General features: G+C 34.9%; 1 protein-coding gene across 8 annotated transcripts in view; it reads right to left on the bottom strand.

Annotated features, from left to right (window-relative positions):
• Positions 1–2,806: 2,806 nt before the first annotated feature.
• LOC123556384 (kelch-like protein 5) overlaps positions 2,807–24,412 on the bottom strand; it is a 140,709-nt gene continuing 119,103 nt past the window's right edge. For all 8 annotated transcript variants that reach the window (XM_053542608.1, XM_053542606.1, XM_053542611.1 and 5 more), the window contains 6 exons: positions 20,571–20,760; positions 19,635–19,859; positions 17,297–17,459; positions 12,675–12,887; positions 10,077–10,248; positions 2,807–9,655 (listed from right to left, as the gene is read on the bottom strand). In XM_053542608.1, the coding sequence (XP_053398583.1) occupies positions 9,596–9,655; positions 10,077–10,248; positions 12,675–12,887; positions 17,297–17,459; positions 19,635–19,859; positions 20,571–20,760 (1,023 nt within the window). In that variant the 3' untranslated portion in view covers positions 2,807–9,595. The remainder of the gene's footprint in view (positions 9,656–10,076; positions 10,249–12,674; positions 12,888–17,296; positions 17,460–19,634; positions 19,860–20,570; positions 20,761–24,412) is intronic.

The following is a 24,412-nucleotide window of genomic DNA, read 5'->3' as shown; positions in this document are numbered from 1 at the left end:
CGAGTACATATAATGGTATGGACATTGGTCTATTTCCACAGTGCCAATTGTCATAGAATGCACTAAACACGTGTGAATTAATTCAAGTAGATGAAAGTGGATAGAATTTTGGATCAGAAAATTTGTTGGAATATGACTGGTGTACCGATAATATAGTACTTCAGTAACTAGCTGAAATTATTTGTGATGCATCAGCAACATGTGACTCTGATGATGACTATGAAGAAGTAGATATGACCAATATAGTTGACACCATATACGAAATAGACAGTGACTATGATGACTTAGGTGACTGAACCCCGCAACTTAATTGTTTCACAAATTTGATTTATGTGAATTTATTTGGTTAAACAGATAAGCGATTGTAAGCATGTATTTTTCAATTACTAAAATACACATCCAGTAACGTATCGTAACGTAGGTTACAATGTCAGTGCTGGGCTATATGTATTTTTATATCAAACTAGTTTGAACTTGATAAGATACTCGCATTATCTAAGTTTGAACATCATTATTAGGATTACAAAAACAATATATTGACTGAGAAATGAAAATAATATATCGTGAATTTTAGTAACGTATATAATAATGGTAACATACTTGTTCTGAAAACTGTTGAACGAAAAATTCTTAAATACTAATGTAATGTGTATCTGAAAATACTATACTTTAGACATATCTGATATTTTCTGATAATTAAACCTATTGAATTAATTGATATGAGTATTTTTATAAAACAGAATGGTAACATAAATTACAAAATGAATTGATCAATTTAGAGAACAAAACTAAGCCGGAACATTGACAACATCCTATTCTGCATATTACTAAACCCATTTGCTGATGATTTTGGTTGTTTCTGCCATATAAATCCCCATATTCCAGTTTTATCATTTATTATATAATTGTTAAGGTAACGTAAGTAACAGGCTGTAACTCATAGAGAACCCGCTTGCCAGATGGCAGAATTCAGAAATATGATCTACATACAAGGGGCTTCAAAAATAATGGGGTCTACAAAAATCCCTAGAGGGGGGGAGGGTTTCACCTTCCAGTTCTAGGCCTATTAGACCCTAAGTTGTGACCTTGACCTTGAGCCGGCATGACTGACTCATAAGTACTGCACATTGTCTTGATGAGGTGATCATTTGACTAAAGTTTTATAAAATTCCTTCAAGGGGTTTACGGGATACAGAGAGGACACGAAACGGAAAGCTTAAACCTTGACCTTGAGTTGTGACCTTGACCTTGAGCTGACTTATGAGTTCTGCACATCGTCTTGATGAGGTGATCATTTGACTAAAGTTTCATGAAAATCCTTCTAGGGGTTTAGTAGATATGGAACGGACAAAAGTGTTACGGACGGAAGGACGGACGGCCAGAGACCATTCCTATAACCCCCACCATTCGTGGCGGGGGATTAAAAACTAGGAATTTTTCACACAGAAAACTAGGAAAACCTAGGAATACTGAGACAAAAACTAGGAGGTTTTAATTACAGATAAAGTGTTACCTTGCTTCTGTTCTTTTTTCTATCCAATTACCATACATACAAGTGTTCAGTTGACTGTAAATTTGCTTCTGCAGTTCCTGTTTGGCATCACTTAAGCATAGTCCAAATGAAATGTATCAGTGACACCAAACCACTACTGCCAGTAGCACAGGCAAGTCAGCTGAACATCTCTACATTGTTTTTTGCAAGAAAATCTTCAAAACACATTTAAAACACAAAATCAAAACTTTCAGACATAATGCTACAAATGAAAGACTAGGAATACTAGGAGCATTTTAGAAAAAAAAACTAGGAAAAATGAAAAACTAGGAACGGCTGGAGAGCCTGCATTTTGTAAAATTTCAAAGAACCATATATATAAATGTTCCTCCTAAACTTGACAAAGTACATCTATGTCCAGACAACATGCTCAAGTTCACTTTATAAAGTTCTGCTTTAGCCAAATCCCTTGAAAATTGTAGAAAAAATGGACAATTTTAAGTACTTCAGGGCACAGACAGACAAACCCAGCAATAAATATAAGACTGTGATCCACCTTTTTTTCTATGAAATTTTTAATACTTTCTTCAAAGTAGATGGTGTTAAAACAAACAAGGCTACCATCCTGCAGTCTGTTACCCATAATTTCAATGACATTTATTCACAGCGTCTTTGTATGCTTATTTATTGTCGCCACTGGTAATCCATATGGGACTCCTCCAAACAACTTAGTGATATTAGTAGGAGGATAGTGCAAGATACAGAAGACGCTCCAATTACAGATGATTTCCTGGTTCTTTAGCATGCAAGGTGTAAAGTACCTACACACAGGACTCTTATCCCAGTTAATAATTTTAGATTATATAACTGCAAAGGGCCACAAATCTTGTCTTCCTCATCCAATCTCAATTAAACTTGCAGGGCCGCATTGCCCCATAGCATCTAATATTTCTACATGTATTATGTTCCATTGAAATCCTTCCAACCATGTTTGAGATATAACTCTGGACAGACAGAAAATTGACTATTTCTGTATAATATAAATATATAATATAAATCGAATAAAAACACTATATATGCATTAAATATATAATTGCAATGGGCCATAAATCTTGTCTTCCTCAACTAATCTAAATGAAACTTGCAGAGCTGCACTGCCGTATATCAGTTAACATTTCTACCATGTTTTATTGAAATCCTTCCAACAACGTCTGAGATATGGTTTCAGAAAGACAGAAAGACACAAACTATATCCCTCTGCCTTCTATGGGGAAGAACACATTCTTATTGTATGTGAAAAGCATAAAAAACACATTCTCAATGGTTTTATTTTTATTTTTCATTTTCTAGTTTGCTTTATATACATATCATCAAAGATGTAAAGAACTTTGGAACACAAAAAGAGAACTTACATATAGCACATTTTTACAAATGGCGGGTGATTATGCAAAAATCATTTCATACAAAACTGGACCTTCATTCTTGGCAAATAAAAAGAACTTTATATGTGTTAACATTACAAAACAAACATACACAACCCACTTAATTTACATAAAAAAGATTTTTTATTTGGGATAAATTAGAAAAATGACAGCACTTATATAAGACAGTTTTGACTGTAGATGTTTAAAATAGTGACTAGGGAATTTACACATTTATACAGAACAAACTGGCAGGAAGTTACTAAAACAAAGTAAGATTTGTTAATGAAAATTTCAGTTAATCACATTTTCAGTTGTCACACAGTAACAAGATATATTGTCACACAGTAACAAGATAGTGTCATAATGCAACAAGACATATTGTCATAGTGTAACAAAATATATTGGTCACACAATAACAAGATAAAGTGTCACATAATAACAAGATATATTGTCGCACTGTAACAAGATATACATATTAAATAAATAGAGATGATGAAATGTAGCCCTGAAAATATGTGTGGAGGTTCAATACCAAAGCGGTTATAAAGAAATGATGCAGCAAGTAAATTTTTCTCAATGTTAAATGTTTGTTTGTCTTATTTTTCTTACTGAAATTTTAGTTGATATAAAATGTGAACAAATATAAAGATAAACTTATCCTGTTTGAACAGCACAATAATAAAAAAAAATTCTCTGCTAAAAGAATACCTAGATATTTGATACCTAGTATAATTTTTTCCAGACATCTATTATTCAAACACTAAACAATTCTTGCTTTTCAGCAAGGTCAACAAGTGGATTTATCAACCTGGGAAAAGTTATATTGACAAAGGGTGTAACACATCCCCAGGTTGATATATCCTCATACTGACCAAATGTAAAAGGCAACAACTGTTTTATTACTGAATCCAACAACTTGAAGGTTACATGTAGAAAGGGTTGCAAATATCTGAAACAGTTAGTATTCTTTTCTAGCATATAGACATCCTTGCTGAAAGTCACTATGTGCTTTTGGCTGTACCCACTAGCTGAGTGATCCAGTCAGTTGTAAAGCTTCCATTTCTCTTTGAAGGTTAGATATATGTTACTATAATGGGAAACACACAGCATCATTTAAAACACAAAACAGCATTTTAGCAGAACATGTACAGAATATTATCAAACTATTATTTACTGAACTGGTAAGACAAACTTGTAACCATGGCTACTAGTAAGACAAAATCTGTAACCATGGTAACTTGTTAGACAAAATCTGTAACCATGGCAACTGACATTACAAAATGTAGCCATGTTAACTTGTTAGACAAAATATGTAACCATAGCAGTTGGGTACAATTGCTACTATTAGATAAAATTTGTAACTATGGCAAATTGGCAATTGGTAAGATGAAATCAGTATTATACCATGAGTTACTGTAAGATAAAGCCTGTGATCAGGGCAGCTGGTAAGACAAACTTTTAATCAAGACAAAACCTGTAACCATGGCAACTTGTAAGACACAACCTGTTACCATGACAACAGGTTAACAAAACCAGTAACCATGACAAGTAATAAGACAAAAACTACAGCCATGGCAACTGGTAAGATAAAACCTGTAACCATGGCAGCTTGTAAGATATACATAAAAAGGCACTACAACATTCAGCATCTCAAGTGTTGGAAGACTTTCATTTCAACTTTTTGCCTTTCAATGATCTTCAGACTTCTTTTGAGAACCTACTGCAAATCTATCCCAAGTTTACTGTTTGCACCCTTACAGTCAAGTATCAGACTCAAACATAAAGAGGAGGGACAAATTACATATAAAAATATCATTTGCTATGTATTATTACATCTATGGGACTCTTTTTCTGAAATGTATGTATGTCTAGTAGGGGAGGGAAAGACTCTGGTATTCTAAAGATCTAGTCGAATATTTCATCAACATATTAACTGTTTGACATGCTTAGCAACACAGGGTTAACAATATGGAAGACAATCTGAAAGCTGACTTTCTTGTTTTCTCAAGTTATGTCTCGTTATGGCTCCATTACTAAAGTTCTAGAATAAGAATCACAAATGATACTACTTGATATGACAATTTCATTCATCACAAAGTTACATCTGTTTATATTTCATAACACTTTTCAACAGAAATTGTTTACAAAATAGAGAACTTTGTACAAAAGAATTTGAGACATTTTATAAGTAGATAAATTCGTTGTTCAGAAATGATGTTAGAAAATATATGTAACATTTCAATATTGTAAGATATGATGTGTAGAGATTTAACAAGATATGACATCATGATGTAATGTATGATTTAGAGTCACTCTGATATATGTAAGGTTATGAACATGAACTGTTGTTAGTTCCTTGTATCTCTGATCTCTGTATGGATATAGTAATATCTGATCTGCAGAATAGGCACCTTCATAAAATTCAATGTTTTTATCATGTCTCTAGTATACCCAATTCTGTCATTCATTTACAAAGTGATGCTTTTGATAGTATAATCTAATGGAAATTCTCTATCTGAGTAAATTGTTTGTCATTATGAAAAGAAATAAGTATAATAATACACAATGTCGTATCAGTAATAGTTTGTGACATGGCATCATCATGCAATATATGATACAATGGTAATAATGTATGACATGACATGAAGATGCAAAATATGATGTACTTGTACTAAAGTGTGACATAATTTTATCATACGAAACATAGCATAATAATGTAAGACATACAGAAAAGGTACAATACATACTGGAAGAAGTTATATTTACAACCATTGGCTTCAAACAACATGAAAATAAAATGCCCTCATAAAGTTCTATACTAATTGGAAACAGAACATTTTAAAACTATACTAACTTTTTCTGATATTGTGCGGCTGTGATTTTAAACAACATGAACCATATCTCACATGCATGCTGAATTCTTTTCAATATACAGACTGCAAAAAGGTATCAACATTTTTGGTCTCCAGTATCACTGCTGACAATAGGTCAGAATATTCACCAATTCAATCTTCCAATAAACTTTCAGATTATCCCTGTCAAACAATCATTCTCCATCAAAGAATACAGGGTACTATGCAAAAAAAAAAAGCCATAAAACATTATCATATGTTACACTATCCAGTTTTTACACATCAAAGATAACTGTTTCCTTTGAATAATTAATTTCAAAAAAAGCTAAGTATACACAAAAGGTAAACAGCATTAAAAAACTTCCAACAAAATTAATTAGGAACAAAGTATATATATCCAAATGCATCAAAAATTTGTATTTTATATTTTACTTTGGACATAAAATAGAAAAAATGCAAATTTTATTCATATTGTAAAGGTAGACAGTCTTTCACTGCAGCAGTTCTATCAATCCAAAGGTGCAGGGCATTGTTAATCAGAAAAATATTTTCAATGGTAAATGAAGAAGAATACAAAGTCAAAAAGGCATTTAAATGTTATTTTTGGTCCCCTACTAACAAAGCCTGTCAAACTGTAAGAAAACCCTTCATGTAAATTGCACTTTAAATAATAAATGTGAACAGAGACTTTGGTCATCAGAGCTTGACGATTCCACTTGTCCTTGAGTAGAAATTGGCTCCAAGCTAATGGAACTTGTTGTAGTTCTCGCCCTGCAGGACAAAAGCAATTTTGACCAAAAGATAATACATTTAATGAAAACCGACCTGAAGCTGAAGTATCTAAAAATAGAAAACATGCCCTAATTTATTGTTCACAACTCTTGAATACGTCCTATTCTATTACAGTATACCATTATGATTGTTTTTGCTAGACACTACATAGTCCAAAACAAGATTCTTGTATGTACTGTTATCACCAGACTTTAAAATAAGACACTATAGTTTTTCATAAAATAATTTTTCCTTAGTGAATTACAGTACGAGTACAAGTTTCGGCAGAATGAGTGAAAATTCTGAGTAGTTTGTCCTGCAGGACACATTGCTCTGAAACAATTTGCCAAGCCCTGGTCTTATTTCTACACAAATTCTAGATTTAAATTTGTTCTACTCAAAATTTACAAATGCAAAACGATTATCAAAATGAGAGAAATATACCTTCCATTCAGGTTAGAACATCTTAAATCAATTTGAATATGTTATACTACTTTAAACATGGCATATTCTTTCATAAATAAACACAATCAATGAATCCACTTTATGGATTCAACCATATACTGATCACTTACTGAACACTTTCTCAATTTTTTTTCACACAACAACTATAAAATTGTAAAGTTCAGTTCATTACAGAAATCACAGTTGCGGTAATCTTGTGCTAAGATGATTTACCTCCCTTTACCCAGCATCTATAACATGGCAAGTTGTCACAAATATAAAATATATTGCAACTTATTGCAACTTTTACTATTAACTCTCATTTTCTCTCTAAAATCACAAATACATTCTTACTCTGACAATCATCTCGTTCATATAAATGTCAAATTCTCAGCTGAACAAAGCAATATCAATGTACTGCAAGCTGACTCTTCAAACAATGTCTATATCTTTTCTTGATCAGCACAAAACCTAGTGAAAAAACATCTCGAATTTTTCACCTCAGTCAAGAAAGACATACTGGATTCTTTCTGCCTTCTCCTCAAATTGAAAAGTTTGATTGCACATAACATCTTTGTACTTCCTAGCACATACTGTCAATATCTGCTGTTACCGACAAACAAGAGGACCATGATGGTCCTGAATCGCTCACCTATCTCCACATGACCCAGTGTTCAACTGAGTATGACATCGTTATTTCTATTATTTGACATAGTGACCTAGTTTTTGAGCACATGTGACCTAGATATCATCAAGATAAAAAATTCTGACCAATTTTCATGAAGATCCATTGAAAAACATGGCCTCTAGAGAGGTCACAAGGTTTTTCTATTATTTGACCTAATGACCTAGTTTTTGAAGGCACGTGACCCACTTTTAAACTTGACCTAGATATCATCAAGGTGAACATTCTCACCAATTTTCATGAAGATCTCGTGAAAAATATGGCCTCTAGAGAGGTCACAAGGTTCTTCTATTTTTCGACCTACTGACCTAGTTTTTGACCGCACATGACCCAGTTACGAACCTGACCTAAATATCATCAAGCTGAACATTCTCACCAATTTTCATGAAGATCCATTGAGAAATATGGCCTCTAGAGAGGTCACAAGGTTTTTTCTATTTTTAGACCTACTGACCTAGTTTTTGACCCCACGTGACCCAGTTTTGAATCTGACTTAGATATCATCAAGATGAACATTCTGACCAATATTCATGAAGATCTCATGAAAAATATGGCCTCTAGAGAGGTCACAAGGTTTTTCTATTTTTAGATCTACTGACCTAGTTTTTAACCCCACGTGAACCAGTTTCGAACTTGACCTAGATATCTTCAAGGTAAACATTCTGACCAATTTTCATGAAGATCCACTGAAAAATATCGCCTCTAGAGAGGTCACAAGGTTTTCCTATTTTTAGACCTACTGACCTAGTTTTTGACCGCACATGACCCAGTTTCGAACTTGACCTAGATATCATCAAGGTGAACATTCTCACCAATTTTCATGAAGATCCATTGAGAAATATGGCCACTAGAGAGGTCACAAGGTTTTTCTATTTTTAGATCTACTGACCTAGTTTTTGACCCCACATGACCCAGTTTCGAACTTGACCTAGATATCATCAAGGTGAACATTCTGACCAATATTCATGAAGATCTCATGAAAAATATGGCCTCTAGAGAGGTCACAAGGTTTTTCTATTTTTAGATCTACTGACCTAGTTTTTAACCCCACGTGACCCAGTTTCGAACTTGACCTAGATATCATCTAGATGAACATTCTGACCAATTTTCATGAAGATGCATTGAGAAATATGGCCTCTAGAGAGGTCACAAGGTTTTTCTATTTTTAGACCTAATGACCTAGTTTTTGACCCTACGTGACCCAGTTTCGAACCTGACCTAGATATCATCAAGATAAACATTCTGACCAATATTCATGAAGATCTCATGAAAAATATGGCCTCTAGAGAGGTCACAAGGTTTTTCTATTTTTAGACCTACTGACCTAGTTTTTGACCCCACGTGACCCAGTTTCGAACTTGACCTAGATATCATCAAGGTGAACATTCTGACCAATTTTCATGAAGATCTTGTGAAATATATGGCCTCTAGAGAGGTCACAAGGTTTTTCTATTTTTAGACCTACTGACCTAGTTTTTGATGGCACGTGACCCAGTTTCGAACTTGACCTAGATATCATCAAGATGAACATTCTGACCAACTTTCATAAAGATCCCATGAAAAATGTGACCTCTAGAGTGGTCACAAGCAAAAGTTTACGGACGCACGGACGGACGACGGACACCGCACGATCACAAAAGCTCACCTTGTCACTTTGTGACAGGTGAGCTAAAAACAGTCAGAAAATAAACAGAATGCTTCAAAGTGTAAAAATATTCACAGACTGGTACACATTCTGAGAAAAATATTTCACTGACTGGTTAATATTCTGAACAAATACAATGTGTTAGTGGTGGATGTACGTTGATTACATCTGATTACAAGTCTATATCCAGGTAGTTGAGGGACTGGAATTCAATTTGGATTTACGTTTGAAGAATCCGGATGGCCACTTCCTCAGAGACGAGAGTGACCAGCGTGGTTTTTGTCAACTGTGCGGCACATGTACTACGTAAGCACCTGCTCTCCCTGTACTCAACGGAGCTGCCTGAAAATACATGAAAAAAAACACACAGAGTTAATCATATATAAAAACAGCAGTACTCAGTGTGAACTCATTTTATTTGACTGTCATAAAATTATGTGGTTTCGGTGAATATGGCTGTGTCTTTGGGACATATCCAGTAAATCTGAGGATTTCAAATTTCAAGTATAAAGTTCACAGGAAGTGTATTTGCTTGCCATTTCATACCTAGAATTGAAACCAAGTAAATAAGGACAATCAGTTCCTACAGCATTTTGTTCCCAACAGATTAATGACCCAGTATACAACTCCAATAGAAATTCGGGTAAGGATTATTCCATGAACTATATGATTTCTATTGTGATATGATATCAAAATGCCAGCAGTTTTAGAATTACAACTGCTTATAAAATATAACACTACCACTGTACAATATATACAGTACCTTGGTCCATTCGTTATTTATAGGATCATACGCTTCCACGTCTTTCAAGTAATGTTGTCCGTCATACCCTCCTACAGCGTAGAGTCTGTCCCCTAACAGACACATACCCACAGCATCTCTTGGGGCACTTATGGGTGATATCATGGTCCACTGGTCAGTTTTAGGGTCATATCTGAAAACAAAAATTAAACTCTTTGTTCAAAATGGAACAGAGGAATGGTAACTTCTGAAACAAGAAGTACAGAATTAAGAATCTGCTACAAATCAGATGATTGTTTCTCAACACAGTTTTGAAATCCTAAGTTTGTAGCAACATGTTCTTTATTAAGAGCTTTTTGAAAAACAAATGCCCCTACTATGACCTGATAGATTTAACACGATCTGTAATCCTCAGTCTCAAGTAAATTGTGACCTTGACCTTTCACCTAATGACTACACAAACAAACAGAGCCATCCTATTAAGTTTGTATGTTGTAGGTCCATGAATTTTCCAGTTACTGTTAAGGTACAGATTTCAGCTTTGAGGCTACTATGTTCTTTCCTTGACAATTGATGTACAGACCCCTAAAACAACAGAGCTCTACTACTGACCACAGGCAATCATCCTATGAAGTTCAGTGTTCTCCAGTTACTGGTCAGAAACAATTTTCAGCCTCAAGATTACTATTCTCTGACATACTTACTCCAAAATAATAGGGGTCATACTCAACTCACACTTGACTTTTCATTCCACACTATCCCTCAGGTAGGGAAAAGCCTGTCTTATACAGGCAGGCATATAATATCCCATGCCTGCCTAACAGGGAAAATATACATTTGCCTAGGACAGATATACTTGTCTTTATAAGGAAACAAGAGCTGTCACTAATGGTGACAAATGTCCCCGCAGCGCCTTGACCTTTGACCTGGTGACCCCAAAGTCAGTAGGGGTCGTGTACTCAATAAGAACTATCAGCATGTGAAGTTTGAAGGTCCTAGGTGCAGTGGTTCACGAGTAAAGTGCCTTCATGCAAAAAGTTAACATTGTGACGAACGAACGAACTAATGAACGGACGGACAGTTGAAAACTAATATGCCTCCCTTTGGGGGCATAAAAACTTGTCTAAATAAGTGTGCACTTCAGTGATGTCACATAATACTTACACTAATATGACATCATAGACTCTACCAGGAAATACCCAAATCTAATTATTTGTTATTGTGATCGAACATGAAAGGCAAGAAAAATGATCTTACATGTCTATCTGTAAATGACAGCTGTTTTCTCAAACCTCCAGACAGCATGGATAAAAAATCTTGTTACCATTCTGTTTTTCATTCCAAAGTCCGTTGGATAGGGAAAACCTTGTCTTTAATACACAGGCAGGCATGCAAGATACTTATAGTCTACCAACTGACAGAAGAACATGAACAAAACAATATACCCTGCTTTTTCTCTTAGGGGCATAACCATTTAAATCTGAGTCATAAAATGTCAGTGGCATTATTAAGATGTATAAATATACGATTTCCAAAGACCTGACTACTTGTTTCAGCATTTTCTAACAGTGACGGCAAATTAGAGTCAGTTTTGTTTTTCTCCCAGATCTGCATTATTCAGCTAACTACAGTGTTCAAAGCAAACTTGAAGTACAAACATTTCCTCTATCAATTTCATCAATAAATCCTTCAGATTTGAATACACTGGATTCCTTTGTGAACATACCTATTCCAGTGCCTACTTTAGCACTTTATCACTATGAACAACAGTTATCAGTGCAGATAAGTGATAAAAACACTTTGCCTAATATCTTTCACAAAACAAAGTTCTCATTACATTTCTTTGATACTTCAATGGTGAGAGGATATTAAATTCACAAGATACATCAGAACGTTTAGATATGTGTTAACTTTACAAGTATGCATCTTTGGAATTCTTTGAAAATGCTTCAATAACAAATTTTGAATTGTTGTTTCTGAAATGAAGAGATTGTGCATTAGCTATCAGATAGTGTTCTCTAGAGCACAATCAATGGATTCAAGGATAAGCTAATCATGATAAGTAAACATTTAATTGTTTAAAAGCTTCTTGAAGTTTTATTTAATTAAGAATGATCTATTGGCAAATACAAGGGAGAACAATGCTATTTTGTTATTTGGTTCAGCAGAAGTTAATCGTGTTTTGCCGAGTTTAAATTTTGGTAAGATGATGAATTTCTGCTCTATATTTTGTTGGAAGACACCAAAGTCCCCTCCAGGCACATGCCAGCACCTGGGTAGAACCTCTGACCTGCAAGCCAGCTGAAAGATTTCCTCACATCACAACCTGAGCAGAACTCAAACCCACATAGACCAAAGAGGCCCCTCCACTAAGTTTGAAATCATTTTATTCCATGGGAATAAAATTTTGTGGTTTCGGCTAAAATGACAATATTTGGGGGACATCAATTTTTGGATTCCACATTTTATGGATTAAAAGATCAAAATTTCATACTATTGTTTGAATTTTATTTTGAGGAATGAAGCAAATATGAAATCCACAAAAGTTAGTACCCTATGTTTAATAGGGAGTTCACAGTAACAGTTTGCATAATAAATAAACATAGTAAGATTACTAACCTTTCAGCACAGTCAAATCTACAACATGTAGGATTGGTCGCTGGGGCTTCATGGCCCCCTACTGCATACAGGAACCCATTACATGTAGTAACACCCACACCTCCACGTCTTTTAGACATTGGTGTACATGGCATCCATTTATTAGTGTGAGGATCAAAACACTCAACAGACTTGAGACAAGATGAACCATCTCTGCCTCCCACAGCATACAGCCTGCAAGGTAAATTGTTAACTTTATAGTCTACACCAGTTATACAGGCTAGGCCACACTTTTAGAAGAATGGTAGTCATTTTAGATTGTGGAGAACAATATATTACACAGAAGATAAACTATCCTTGTGCATTTTACAAGTAAGCTGTAAAGCATTTAAAACAGCACATTTAAAACTGAGAGTAGGAGATTGGTTTTTAGTCTGTTGTCTTTCCACTGAGTAACAGACAAGCTCCAAGTATAAATGTAAATATACAATATCCTACAAAAATTAGCCATACTGACAACAGTTGTTATCTTCTTTATAGTAAAACAAACTTAATGAAATTGAGACAAAGCGATATCTAAAACTGCTTTTCTCAGTTCAAGACAAATGTTCAATGCTGATGTAAGAGGAAACTTGTACCCATTACAGAAAAGCCTCTCATAAAAGGTTTTATTTCACCATCAACATTTAAAGAGAAACAATTATTTTTGATATCATGCTATTCTATTGAACACTACGTGTCAAATCTGCCTGAAAATTATTTCTCTGCGAAATTTCTAACAAATATTTTCCCAAGCGACTAACTCATCAGCCAAATTGCATTAACGAAAAGTTTGTTCTCGAAACAAACAAATAAAAACATCACAGACAATTCCTGCAAAACCTGAATATAAAAGGCAGGAAAGAGTATTAATTAAAAAGTTTTGGCAGCACCACAATAGACTGTAGATTTTTATGTCTATTGCACAACAATTTTATCACAGTAATGGAGAACTTTCAGTTAATTACCCCCATCATCTAACCACGGTGAACAGTGCAGATAGACGGTTAAAAGCATGTTTCACTTCTATCAGCAGGTATTAACTGCTAATTAACTCTTCCCAGCAGGCTTCAGACTAATTGCAATGTTTTACCATGCCTGAAAATTGTACTGTAATGGTGTCACTGTATTTATACACATACATAATGTGTATTTATTTATCTATTTTGTTGGGTTTAACATCGCACCAACACAATTATAGGTCATAAAATTCCAGCTTTTATGGTGGAGGAAGACCCAAGGTGCCCCTCCGTGCATTATTACCATCACATGTGGGCACCTGGGTAGAACCACCAACCTTCCGTAAGCCAGCTGGATGGCATCCTCACATGAAGAATTCAACACCCCAAGTGAGGCTCGAACCCACATCCATGAGGGGCAAGTGATTTGAAGTCAGCGACCTTAACCACTTGGCCACAGAGGCCCCATATATATGTGTTTATAAACACTCTGTTTCATGTATCAGAGTACCATTAATCTCACTATAACCTAATGCATAATTATGATAATGTATTTCATATTTTACTTTTAATGAGTCTGTGGCAGATCAAGTGTTAGAAATTGTCATTAAGGACATAAAATGTGACAGAGCAGTTTAACTAAGTCTCAAACCTTTCTAAAATTATCACAACATACTTGGGAAATAGATTCAGTCTTCATGATTAGATTACTACGCATATGAACTCAAAACAGTGTTTTACTTGCCAACAAAGCATGCCAAACTAAAATCTATTACCATTCTAACATGTTCAAATTACACCAGGAAGGGAAACTAATCTGGGATCCTTTTTTAGGCGTAAATGGACGAAGTAAACTGGAATAGCCAAAAGTAGGTCATTTTGCGAAATGTGTTTAAATTGATAATACACAGTAAAATCCTTCTTTGTTTATATAGAAGAAAATTTTAAAAGTGTTAGAATTATTCCTTTGTTCAAAACAGCCTTACAAGATACATTAACTTTGAATGTTCATTATCTAAAACTAAGATTTCGCTCCTACTCAACATGGAAATCATCTGTATTCACATTATCATGCTATGTCCTTCAAAACACATATTTTAGGAAAACTTGTTACATTTTTGCATTGACAAAGTTACTGAAACAAACAGCTTCTGTCATAATATGTTTTGTAACATACGGTATTTACATCTGCAGGCTAGACACTCAAGAATTTCTACTTTCACATGCCATAACTCTTAAATTTCTTGGGACGGGTTTAAATTTGTCTAAGTACAGGCCATTTATCTTGCAAAGTTTTTGGACAGAAACAATCTAGCAGCTGTTTGCAACACAATCATCATTTAACGATTGTCTAACTGTCTCCTGACTCACCCTCTATCAAAAAAGCCATAAGCTCCACCAAACGACTTTACAAATAAGATATAGAAATTAATAGTTTGTTTCTTCATACATGCCGTAATTTTTTAGGACATTGCCGGGATTCTGAGTTAAAATATCCGGGATTTTTACCCTTTGCCCGGGACATACACAGTGACTTCTGAAAAAGAGTTATCTGCCCTTGGAAATGGCATTTTTGGAAAGTTTGAAGAAATTCTAATATTGGGAAAAATTTCGCCCATCTCTTATACAGACAATCTAGCTTATGCCTTTAATTTAGCGTAATTATGTGAACATTAAAAACAAACAAGAGGGTCATGATGACCCTGGATCGCTCACCAGAGTTATATGAGCTACATGTTTCAAATGTCAAAATGATGATTTTTAGAAATTTTTTGGAAGATTTTCCTATATACAATCAAGTAACCCCTGAGGGGGTGTGGGTGTGGGGGGGTGGGGGCACTTTTACCCCAAGGGTCATGATTTGGACAAAGTTTGTAGCAGTCTACTAGGCAATGTTACATATCAAATATCTAAGATCTAGGCCTTCTGGTTTATTTTTAGCAAATTTATGAAGATTTCCCTATGCACAACCAAGTAACCCATGGGGCTGGGTCAATTTGACCCTGGGGGTCAAGATTTGAACAACTTTTGTAGAGGTCCCCTAGGCAATGCTTCATGTCAAATATCTAAGCTCTAGGCCTTCTGTTTTTTTTTTAGAAAATTTTGAAGATTTTTCTATGTACAATCAAGTAACCCATGGGGCAGGGTCAATTTGACCCTGGGGGTCATGATCTGAACAAATTTTGTAGAAGTCTACTAGGAAATGCCACATGTCAAATATCTAAGATCTAGGCCTTCTGGTTTATCTTTAGAAAATTTTTGAAGATTTTCCTATGTAAAATCAAGTGACCCCTGGGGCAGGGTCAATTTTGACCCCGGGCTCATGATTTGAACAAATTTTGTAGAGGTCCACTAGGCAATGCTACATGTCAAATATCTAAGCTCTAGGCCTTCTGGTTTATTTTTAGAATTTTTTTGGAGATTTTCCTATGTTAAAATCAAGTGACCCCTGGGGCGGGGTCATGATTTGGATAACTTTAGTAGAGGTCCATTAGGCAATGCTTCATGTGAAATATCTAAGCTCTAGGCCTTCTGGTTTATTTTTAGAATTTTTTTGAAGATTTTCCTATGTAAAATCAAGTGACCCCTGGGGAGGGGTCATGCTTTGAACAAATTTTGTAGAAGTCCACTAGGCAATGCTACATGTCAAATATCTAAGCTCCAACCTTCTGGTTTATTTTTAGAAAATTTTGAAGATTTTTCTATGTACAATCAAGAAACCCCATGGGGCAGGGTCAATTTTGACCCCGGGGGTCATGATTTGAACAAATTTTGTAGAAGTCTACTAGGCAATGCTACATGTCAAATATCTAAGATCTAGGCCTTCTGGTTTATTTTTAGAAAATTTTTGAAGATTTTCCTATGTAAAATCAAGTGACCCTTGGGGCGGGGTCAATTTTGACCCCGGGGGTCATGATTTGAACAAATTTTGTAGAGGTCCACTAGGCAATGCTACATGTCAAATATCTAAGCTCTAGGCCTTCTGGTTTATTTTTAGAAATTTTTTGAAGATTTTCCTATGTAAAATCAAGTGACCCCTGGGGCGGGGACAATTTTGACCCCGGGGTCATGATTTGAACAACTTTAGTAGAGGTCCATTAGGCAATGCTACATGACAAATATCTAAGCTCTAGGGTTTCTGGTTTTTGAGAAGAAGATTTTTAAAGATTTTCCTATGTAAAATCAAGTGACCCCTGGGGCGGGATCAATTTTGACCCCGGGGGTCATGATTTGAACAAACTTGGTAGAGGTCCACTAGGCAATGCTTCACACCAAATATCTAAGCTCTAGGGCTTCTGGTTTTTGAGAAGAAGATTTTTTAAAGTTTTTCGAGTTCTGCATGGAATTCAATTCTTTGAACAATTTTTGTAGAGCTTCACCCAAGGAACATTCCTGTGAAGTTTGGATGAAATTGGCCTAGCGGTTTATGAGGAGATGTCATTTAAAGTAAAAAGTTTACGGACGGACGACGGATGCCGGACAGTGACCCATCCTAATCGCTCACCCTGAGCCTTTGGCTCTGGTGAGCTAAAAATATCTGCAGAAAGTAGGATTTTATTATAAACCTGAATAACCTTGTTAGATACAATCAAACACCGATATTCAAAGAGTTTTTTCACCTAACCACTTTACTATTTCACCTACTTTCCAAACAGAACAGCCACTCCCACTGTACTTCTTGGTGTTGACATAGGGGCCACATAACTCCACTGTTTAGCCTGCGGGTCCCACCTCTCTACAGTGTTCAGGTATGACCAACCATCGTGGCCCCCGACTGCATACATAGGGCCCTCCAACACTCCAACACCTAGAATATATCATATATATTTATTTTATTTACACTGAAATAGTCTTCTGTAAAAAAAATATGAGTGATTTTTGCAAAATGCTCTAGAACTTTAAGCTCATTTGGGCTAAATGAAAAAAAGTTTGTAATTTATTAAAATGAGGTAGTTTTCAATTAAGCCATAGAAATGAGAATAGCACAGTTTAAATTTATCCCAATTCAGACACTCATTTCCTATGCTCCTATCTATTAAGTTGTTTGGTTTCATATAGAAGTTTTATGTTCAGCTCCATTTCCCAGTTTTTCACGGTTGGATCAGGCCGGGACTTTCTGGTTTCGGAAGAAAGAGTCAGTGTACTCAAAGATTCTTTGGATTTTTGGCTAGACTTGGAAGTTTAAGGTTATTTCAGGTCACTGCCCATGGTGTTGCTAGCATTTTCGGTCTCCACGGGCCTTTTCGCACAAAGAAACTTGTTATTTTCTTTCCATTTTCGCAGTTGTGAATTACTGACCAAAATTAAAACAAATATAGTCTAGACGCTTACTTAGATATCCGATAATTACATTTGTATAAAGCGACATGCATCTACAAGTGGTCATATGATCATCGGTAACTACCCTGAAGAAGTTTTTGAAGAGCAATGGATTTGTCGATTTTCGAACATGATCACGAAAATAATCGAGTGCCATGATTTCCTACTTGCATTTTTTTATTCTTACTCGAATTTTGCGAGTTGGCGACTGCTAAATGCGATCCCTGGAAGCAGTAAAATTGAAAGAGTCTGAAGTTAATACCTTGAATGGACACAAAATATGACAGATAGATTTGACCTTGCTGTGACCTTAACCTTTCACCTACAGACCCAGTTCACATATTTTGCACATTGTCTCATTAGCACCTACTTCCATGCTTGAAGTCATTACCTTCAATGGTTTTAAGTTATACTCCTCACACAAAATATGAAGGACAAACTTGAACTTTGAGCTCCATTTGTGACTTTGACCTTTGACCTACCAACCCGATTCATGCCCTCTGCACATTATTTCATCACCACCTATCAATATGCCAAGTTTGATATTAATACCTTAAATAGTTCTTAAGTTATCCTCCTGACACGAAATAAGAGAATTTGAATTTTGAGCTCCATTAGTGACCTTGAACTTTGACCTACCAACCTGCTTCATGCGCTCTGCATATTATCTCATTGCCACCTTCTATTACGCCAAGTTTAAAGTTGATACCGTGAATGATTATTGAGTTATGCTGCGGACACAAAATATGATGGACAGACAGACGGACAGACAGATGCACCTGCCATCACATAATACATATGAGCAAAAAGACATCACAAAATGTAATGATTTACATGACAGCATGCTGATATCAATTTACTGAACAATGTGTTATTAATCAAATGATTTCACACAGACCTCATTATGTGTTCTGACCTAAGGCCAATATGACTGCCAGAAAACAAATAATAAAGCCAATATGAAATAATTTGATTCATGATATTTGTTTTATACAGCTCCATACTGACCCCCTTAATTGAACCAACCAAAATGCTTAGATCCCTATCTGGTCCTGTTTTTCCGTATCAAGCCTGATTTGTTCAAACTGATCTTGATTTTCTCAAGTTAGGTATCCACTTCATTTGTTTCAGATGATATACAAAATTCATCTCACATTGTGTACAATATTACAATCATAGTTAAACAATGAATGTCAGATTAAATAAATACTACTGTATTAAACTTCATATTCAATAATTAGTTAAAACAGTATATTACATTAAATTCTGGTAAACAGAATGTTTTGAATGCCAATATACTTTCTTCCCAGCAGTCATTATTTATCTACCGCATTCGCCTTAATCATTCTTCACAATTTTCAGTGAAACAATTTCCACAGCAAATAAACTGTCAAACAATGTTCTCATTCTAATTTGATAAACGCAGACAAAACACATACTAGAATAAATGCTGTTTATCTCTATAACAGACTATAAATAAAATGCATTATTGTCTTCCAACATTTCCAGGGAACCGCTGTTTTAGCTGTTTACAAGATTTAATCCACAGTCTTTGTACTGCACTACTATAATCTGAGAAAATAATGTTCTGTGGACAGAAAATCACTGAAATTATCTCTAATTACTATTGACTGATTTCTATTTTAAAGAAAAAATAAATTACCCAATCCATGTCTGTGTGTTGACATAGGCGGCATGAGAGTCCATGTTTTCTTTCTCAGATCATAACATTCTACAGTGTTTAAGGTCTTCAGTCCCTCTCGGCCTCCAACGATAAACAGTTTGTTCTCAAGTACCGCCACACCAAACTGAAGTCGTCGACCATTCATGTTAGCTACCTGTGTCCAAGTATTGGTCCGTAAATCATATTTCTCAATTGTTGATGGCCCTGTATCAAAAAAATCATTAGTGAAAATAAGAGCACTACCTATATATGAAAACATATTTAACACGTTAAACTAGTCTATACATGTTTCTTATTACACTGAAGATGCCTTAAAGATGTTGCCCTATAAAAGACACTAGTCATTCAGCCATTGTGAATATTCCACTTCTTTCCTTAACATCTGACATTAACAATGTGCTAGGCCACTTTCCAACTTCAGTCTTCAGCATTCTAAGAAGAATACATTTAACCAACAATACAGAGGGAATTAATTTCATAGAAATGATATTGATGTCACATCTCCTAATAGTCGTAAGGCAGTGTTACAATGACTGTAACATTACAAAATGTCTTTGGCTTTGCCGTTTTTTTAAATGTTTACATTTTCTGAAGGGTGCGATAATTCTCATGATGACTATATCCTTATTTTGGCTTCTGTTCTCCCAATCACTAAAGCTTCACTGATGTTTTAGGTTTGTATACACAAGTTCTGCAGCTGAGAATATGCACAATTTTACAATATTGATGTAAGAAACAATGCAAATTAATCACCTTATTACATTAACACCGAATGAATGTTATTGTCAAGTAATGTCATAACTGATACAACACACTACAAATACTGACTCCACCAGTCACATTGTTACATAAAAACATTAAAAATATATACATAATGAGTCACACTATTTCAATACTGACTTTCTTATGACTAACCTTTATTACTATCCATACCACCAACAGCAAACATCATCCCGACGGTGGATTTGCGGGGTTTGGTCCTTGGACTCTGGAATGATGATCGTCTCTCGGGTAGTAAATGGTACTTTAAGGCCTCCATTATCAGGCCCTGACAGTCTTTGTTGTCTTTGAACAGGGGATTTGTCTCAACATGGTCTGCGATAAACTGTTAAACAGAAAATGTAGGATATATTAAATGTCAGTTCATTCTGACTCTTGTTGAACTTTTACATTTAATTATAATAATTATACAGTTCCAGACTTACCACCTTGTTTACCAATAGCACTGTACTTATATTAACACTGGGAGTCAAATGTATAATGGACTTTCAGTAAACCAGTGAACACATCTTACATCAACAACTCTTGTAATGCACATTAATACAAAAAGGAAGTTTTGGCTGCTTTCTGTTTCTGTGCCAGTTAAAGGATAAATTGTGTATAAGATGCTGTTTACAAAAAGTATCATGTACTAAAAATTTAATTGTTATGCTTGAAGTCATAAATATATATCGGTTATAATAGTGGAAAAACATAAACAACTTAGAAATCCGAGACCTTTCAGTAACACTATACCCTTTTTTCTCATGTGATCCTTACATTGTAAACAAATACAACAAATTTCACGCCATACTTTTAATGACCTATCTCAACAACAGGAAAAACATACTTGACCAAAAAGAGGAATTTTATATGTCACATATTGTAACAAACAGAGAGAGACTTGCTATTGTTTTGTTTGATACAATATGACCTTGATACACATTTTTCAAAGTCAGATAAATAATAACTATTATACTGGTTCCTGATATCATGAAGATATTCTGTGGCATGTAACGTTTTATAGAAATTTAGTAAGTTAAATAGTATCTTAGAAATTGTATATATTACATACTTTTGAAAGGTCTTAAACACTAAGTTTACACATAATTATATTACATGTTTTTTCAGTGAATTATCAAAATATTATCAAAAAGCTAGAGTGAAATATATCTGGTATTTTCACAGCGAAAAATATCAAATATTTTTTTCACTGGTAAGAAACTATAAAATTTAGTAAATTTAGTCAGAAGAAGATTTGTTTGTTTTACATCTACTATGATCAAAAGTATCTTTCACACATGAACACCATATCTTACAATTTCACTCATGGATCGTGAAAATATTGCATCTGGTACTCACTCATGAAGACATTTCAATCTTATGCTGAAACAAACGAATATCCTCTATGTATGCTAAAGATTTTGAAAGAAGGAAAAATCTGGATGGTGAAAGGGATATAACTACTCCACTGCACATATAAGGGCATAAAATGAAATGAAACAATTCCAGTCCAACATCACATCTCTGCAATTTATCCACTACACTGGTATTGAAGTGAGAATTATATGCATTTTATTATGAAAATTTGACAAACAATAATGAAATTTTCTGTATATTTCTTACATATTTGGAACTATTTAGTGTAAGAAAGCAACATGGCCTCATGGGAGACACAATAAGCAGAGATTTCGGGCAATATATGGCTATATCACCAGGGCATTATCCCATTACTATTGATCCAGCCCTGAAAATTTCCTCTTGATCACATTAAAACAATGCTTTCTGTCAATTAATTTGAGGAAATCTCATTTCCTCACAATAACAACTGGTTAGTAGTAGCAGGGTGCTTTTTATTATAGGTCTATCAAGGGAGAATGATAGATATGTTACAAGATACAGTTTCTCACTGCACTGTCAGTTTGTCTATAATCACAGAATATTAAGAAATCTCCTAGGAAGGTCTCCTATATATTCTAGTTTGTAATGAATCATAAATCTTGAGCTGATGATGCGAGACCTAACAGACACCTAGTTGTTGTTTTTTATATGCTATGTATTCAGTACTCATCCAACCATTATGTTTAGTCTTGTCATTAAATCAGAATCATATAGACAAGAAATATTTGTCATTATTCTGCAAAAGAGATTCTGCCATATGAATTTCACCAGAAAAAATCTTGTCAGTTCCTTCTTTCAAGATAGAGAGAGTTTTTCAGTTTTAATTTGAAGTGATCTGATGAAAACCTTCAGAACTATTAAGAAAGCAAAACAACTATGCAGTTAAAATCAAATCTATTTAAGTTTCTATTTTTAAAATCAAAATCTACAAAAATTCAGTCAACCAGAATTACTGCAGACATCTATAACCTCATTTTGCAATGAACCTTCCCACTAAGTTTGTCTAAATTCTATTAACAGCAGCAGCCTGTCCATCCTGGCTGACAGATGAAGCAAAATCAATATAGGAATATCTGACCATTGATTTTAAGAGCTAATTTGTTTGTTTATTCTAGGTTTCACCATGTTTTTTTCCAACATTTTTTTCACTTACACAGCAACAGACAGTTAACCTTTAGCATGCTAGATAAACTGTCGTCTGCTGGAAATGTCGTCTGCTAAAATTGTAAAGTTCATTCAATTTGCTCCAAAACTGGAAGAAATATTGTCAGAGTAGCAAACAGCTTGGAACCTGATCAGACGCCGATTTTAATCGGCGTCTGATCTGGTTCCAAGCTGTTTGCAAAGGCTGTTAAATTCGCCTGCAGCAGGCTAAGGGTTAATATGATTTCAGACACACTGTCTTTTATCAAATCTTCATGGAGATATGCCTAGGATCAAACTCTGCAATCCTTAGATCTGAGCTAAGCTGGCAGGTCTTAAAGAGTTAATACTGAGACAGACTTTTTCATTAACTGACTTTATTTCACAAAAACTGGACAGTAATCTTGCTACCAACTAAATAATATTTTTTTTATTCTCTTTACCATTTCACTTATATATTCTGACTTGATCTTTCTTGGCTCTGGTTATCTTTGTTTGGAGAAGAAAAGGGACATAATCGTACAAATTTTGAACAGCCTCAGGAGTTATCTCCAGATCTTTGAACAAAACATATTGGGTCTGACCTACACTGAGTGGTGATTTAATATTTAAACAAGTTGCAATTTCAGAGAAAAGTCTACTTCCAATTTCATAAGCAATTGGGACACTGAATAGTACAGGTGGTGTGGATAAAAATTTCTTTAAAATATTCTAAGTTGACTGAAGATCTGTAAGATACTGCTCTGAAGTCACATAATGTTCTGATATTTCTACAATTATATTATAACTTAATGACAAAAACATAAGATTATTTATAGCGTTTTCAATTAGCTGAAGACAAAATACTCATAGAATTAATCCAAAATAGCACCTGTCTCATCAAATATTAATGAATCAGCATGTTCTGTTTATGATTTGCCCATTAAAAGTGGTTCTGGCATTATATATCAAAGCTTACAAGAAAAGAAAGGAAAAATATCAAACAATATGACTGTATGATATGGCAACAACCAGCTTTAATGGTAGAGGGAAGACCAAGGTCATACGGTGACCAGCTTTGATGGTAAAGGAAAGCCCATGGTCATATGGCCACTAACAGCTTTAATGGTGGAGAGAAGACCAAAATCATAAATTATGGCTACTACCAGCTTCAATGGTGGAGGGAGGACCTATGTCATATGGCAACTAGCAGCTTTAATAGTTGATGGAAAACAAAGCTCATATGGCAACTACCAGCTTTAATGGTGGAGGGAAGACCCAAGTCATATGGCAACTACCAGCTTTAATGGTGGAGGGAAGACCCAAGTCATATGGCAACTACCAGCTTTAATGGTGGAGGGAAGACCCAAGTCATATGGCAACTACCAGCTTTAATGGTGGAGGGAAGACCAAGGTTGTATGGTCATAATCAGCTTCAATGGTGGAGAGAAGATCCAGGTCATATGGCAACGACC

Source organism: Mercenaria mercenaria, chromosome 5 (genome assembly GCF_021730395.1).
Source record: "Mercenaria mercenaria strain notata chromosome 5, MADL_Memer_1, whole genome shotgun sequence".
Taxonomy (NCBI): Eukaryota; Metazoa; Mollusca; class Bivalvia; order Venerida; family Veneridae; genus Mercenaria; species Mercenaria mercenaria.
The sequence above is the reverse complement of the archived record's forward strand: the minus strand, read 5'-3'. Positions and strand labels throughout refer to the sequence as shown.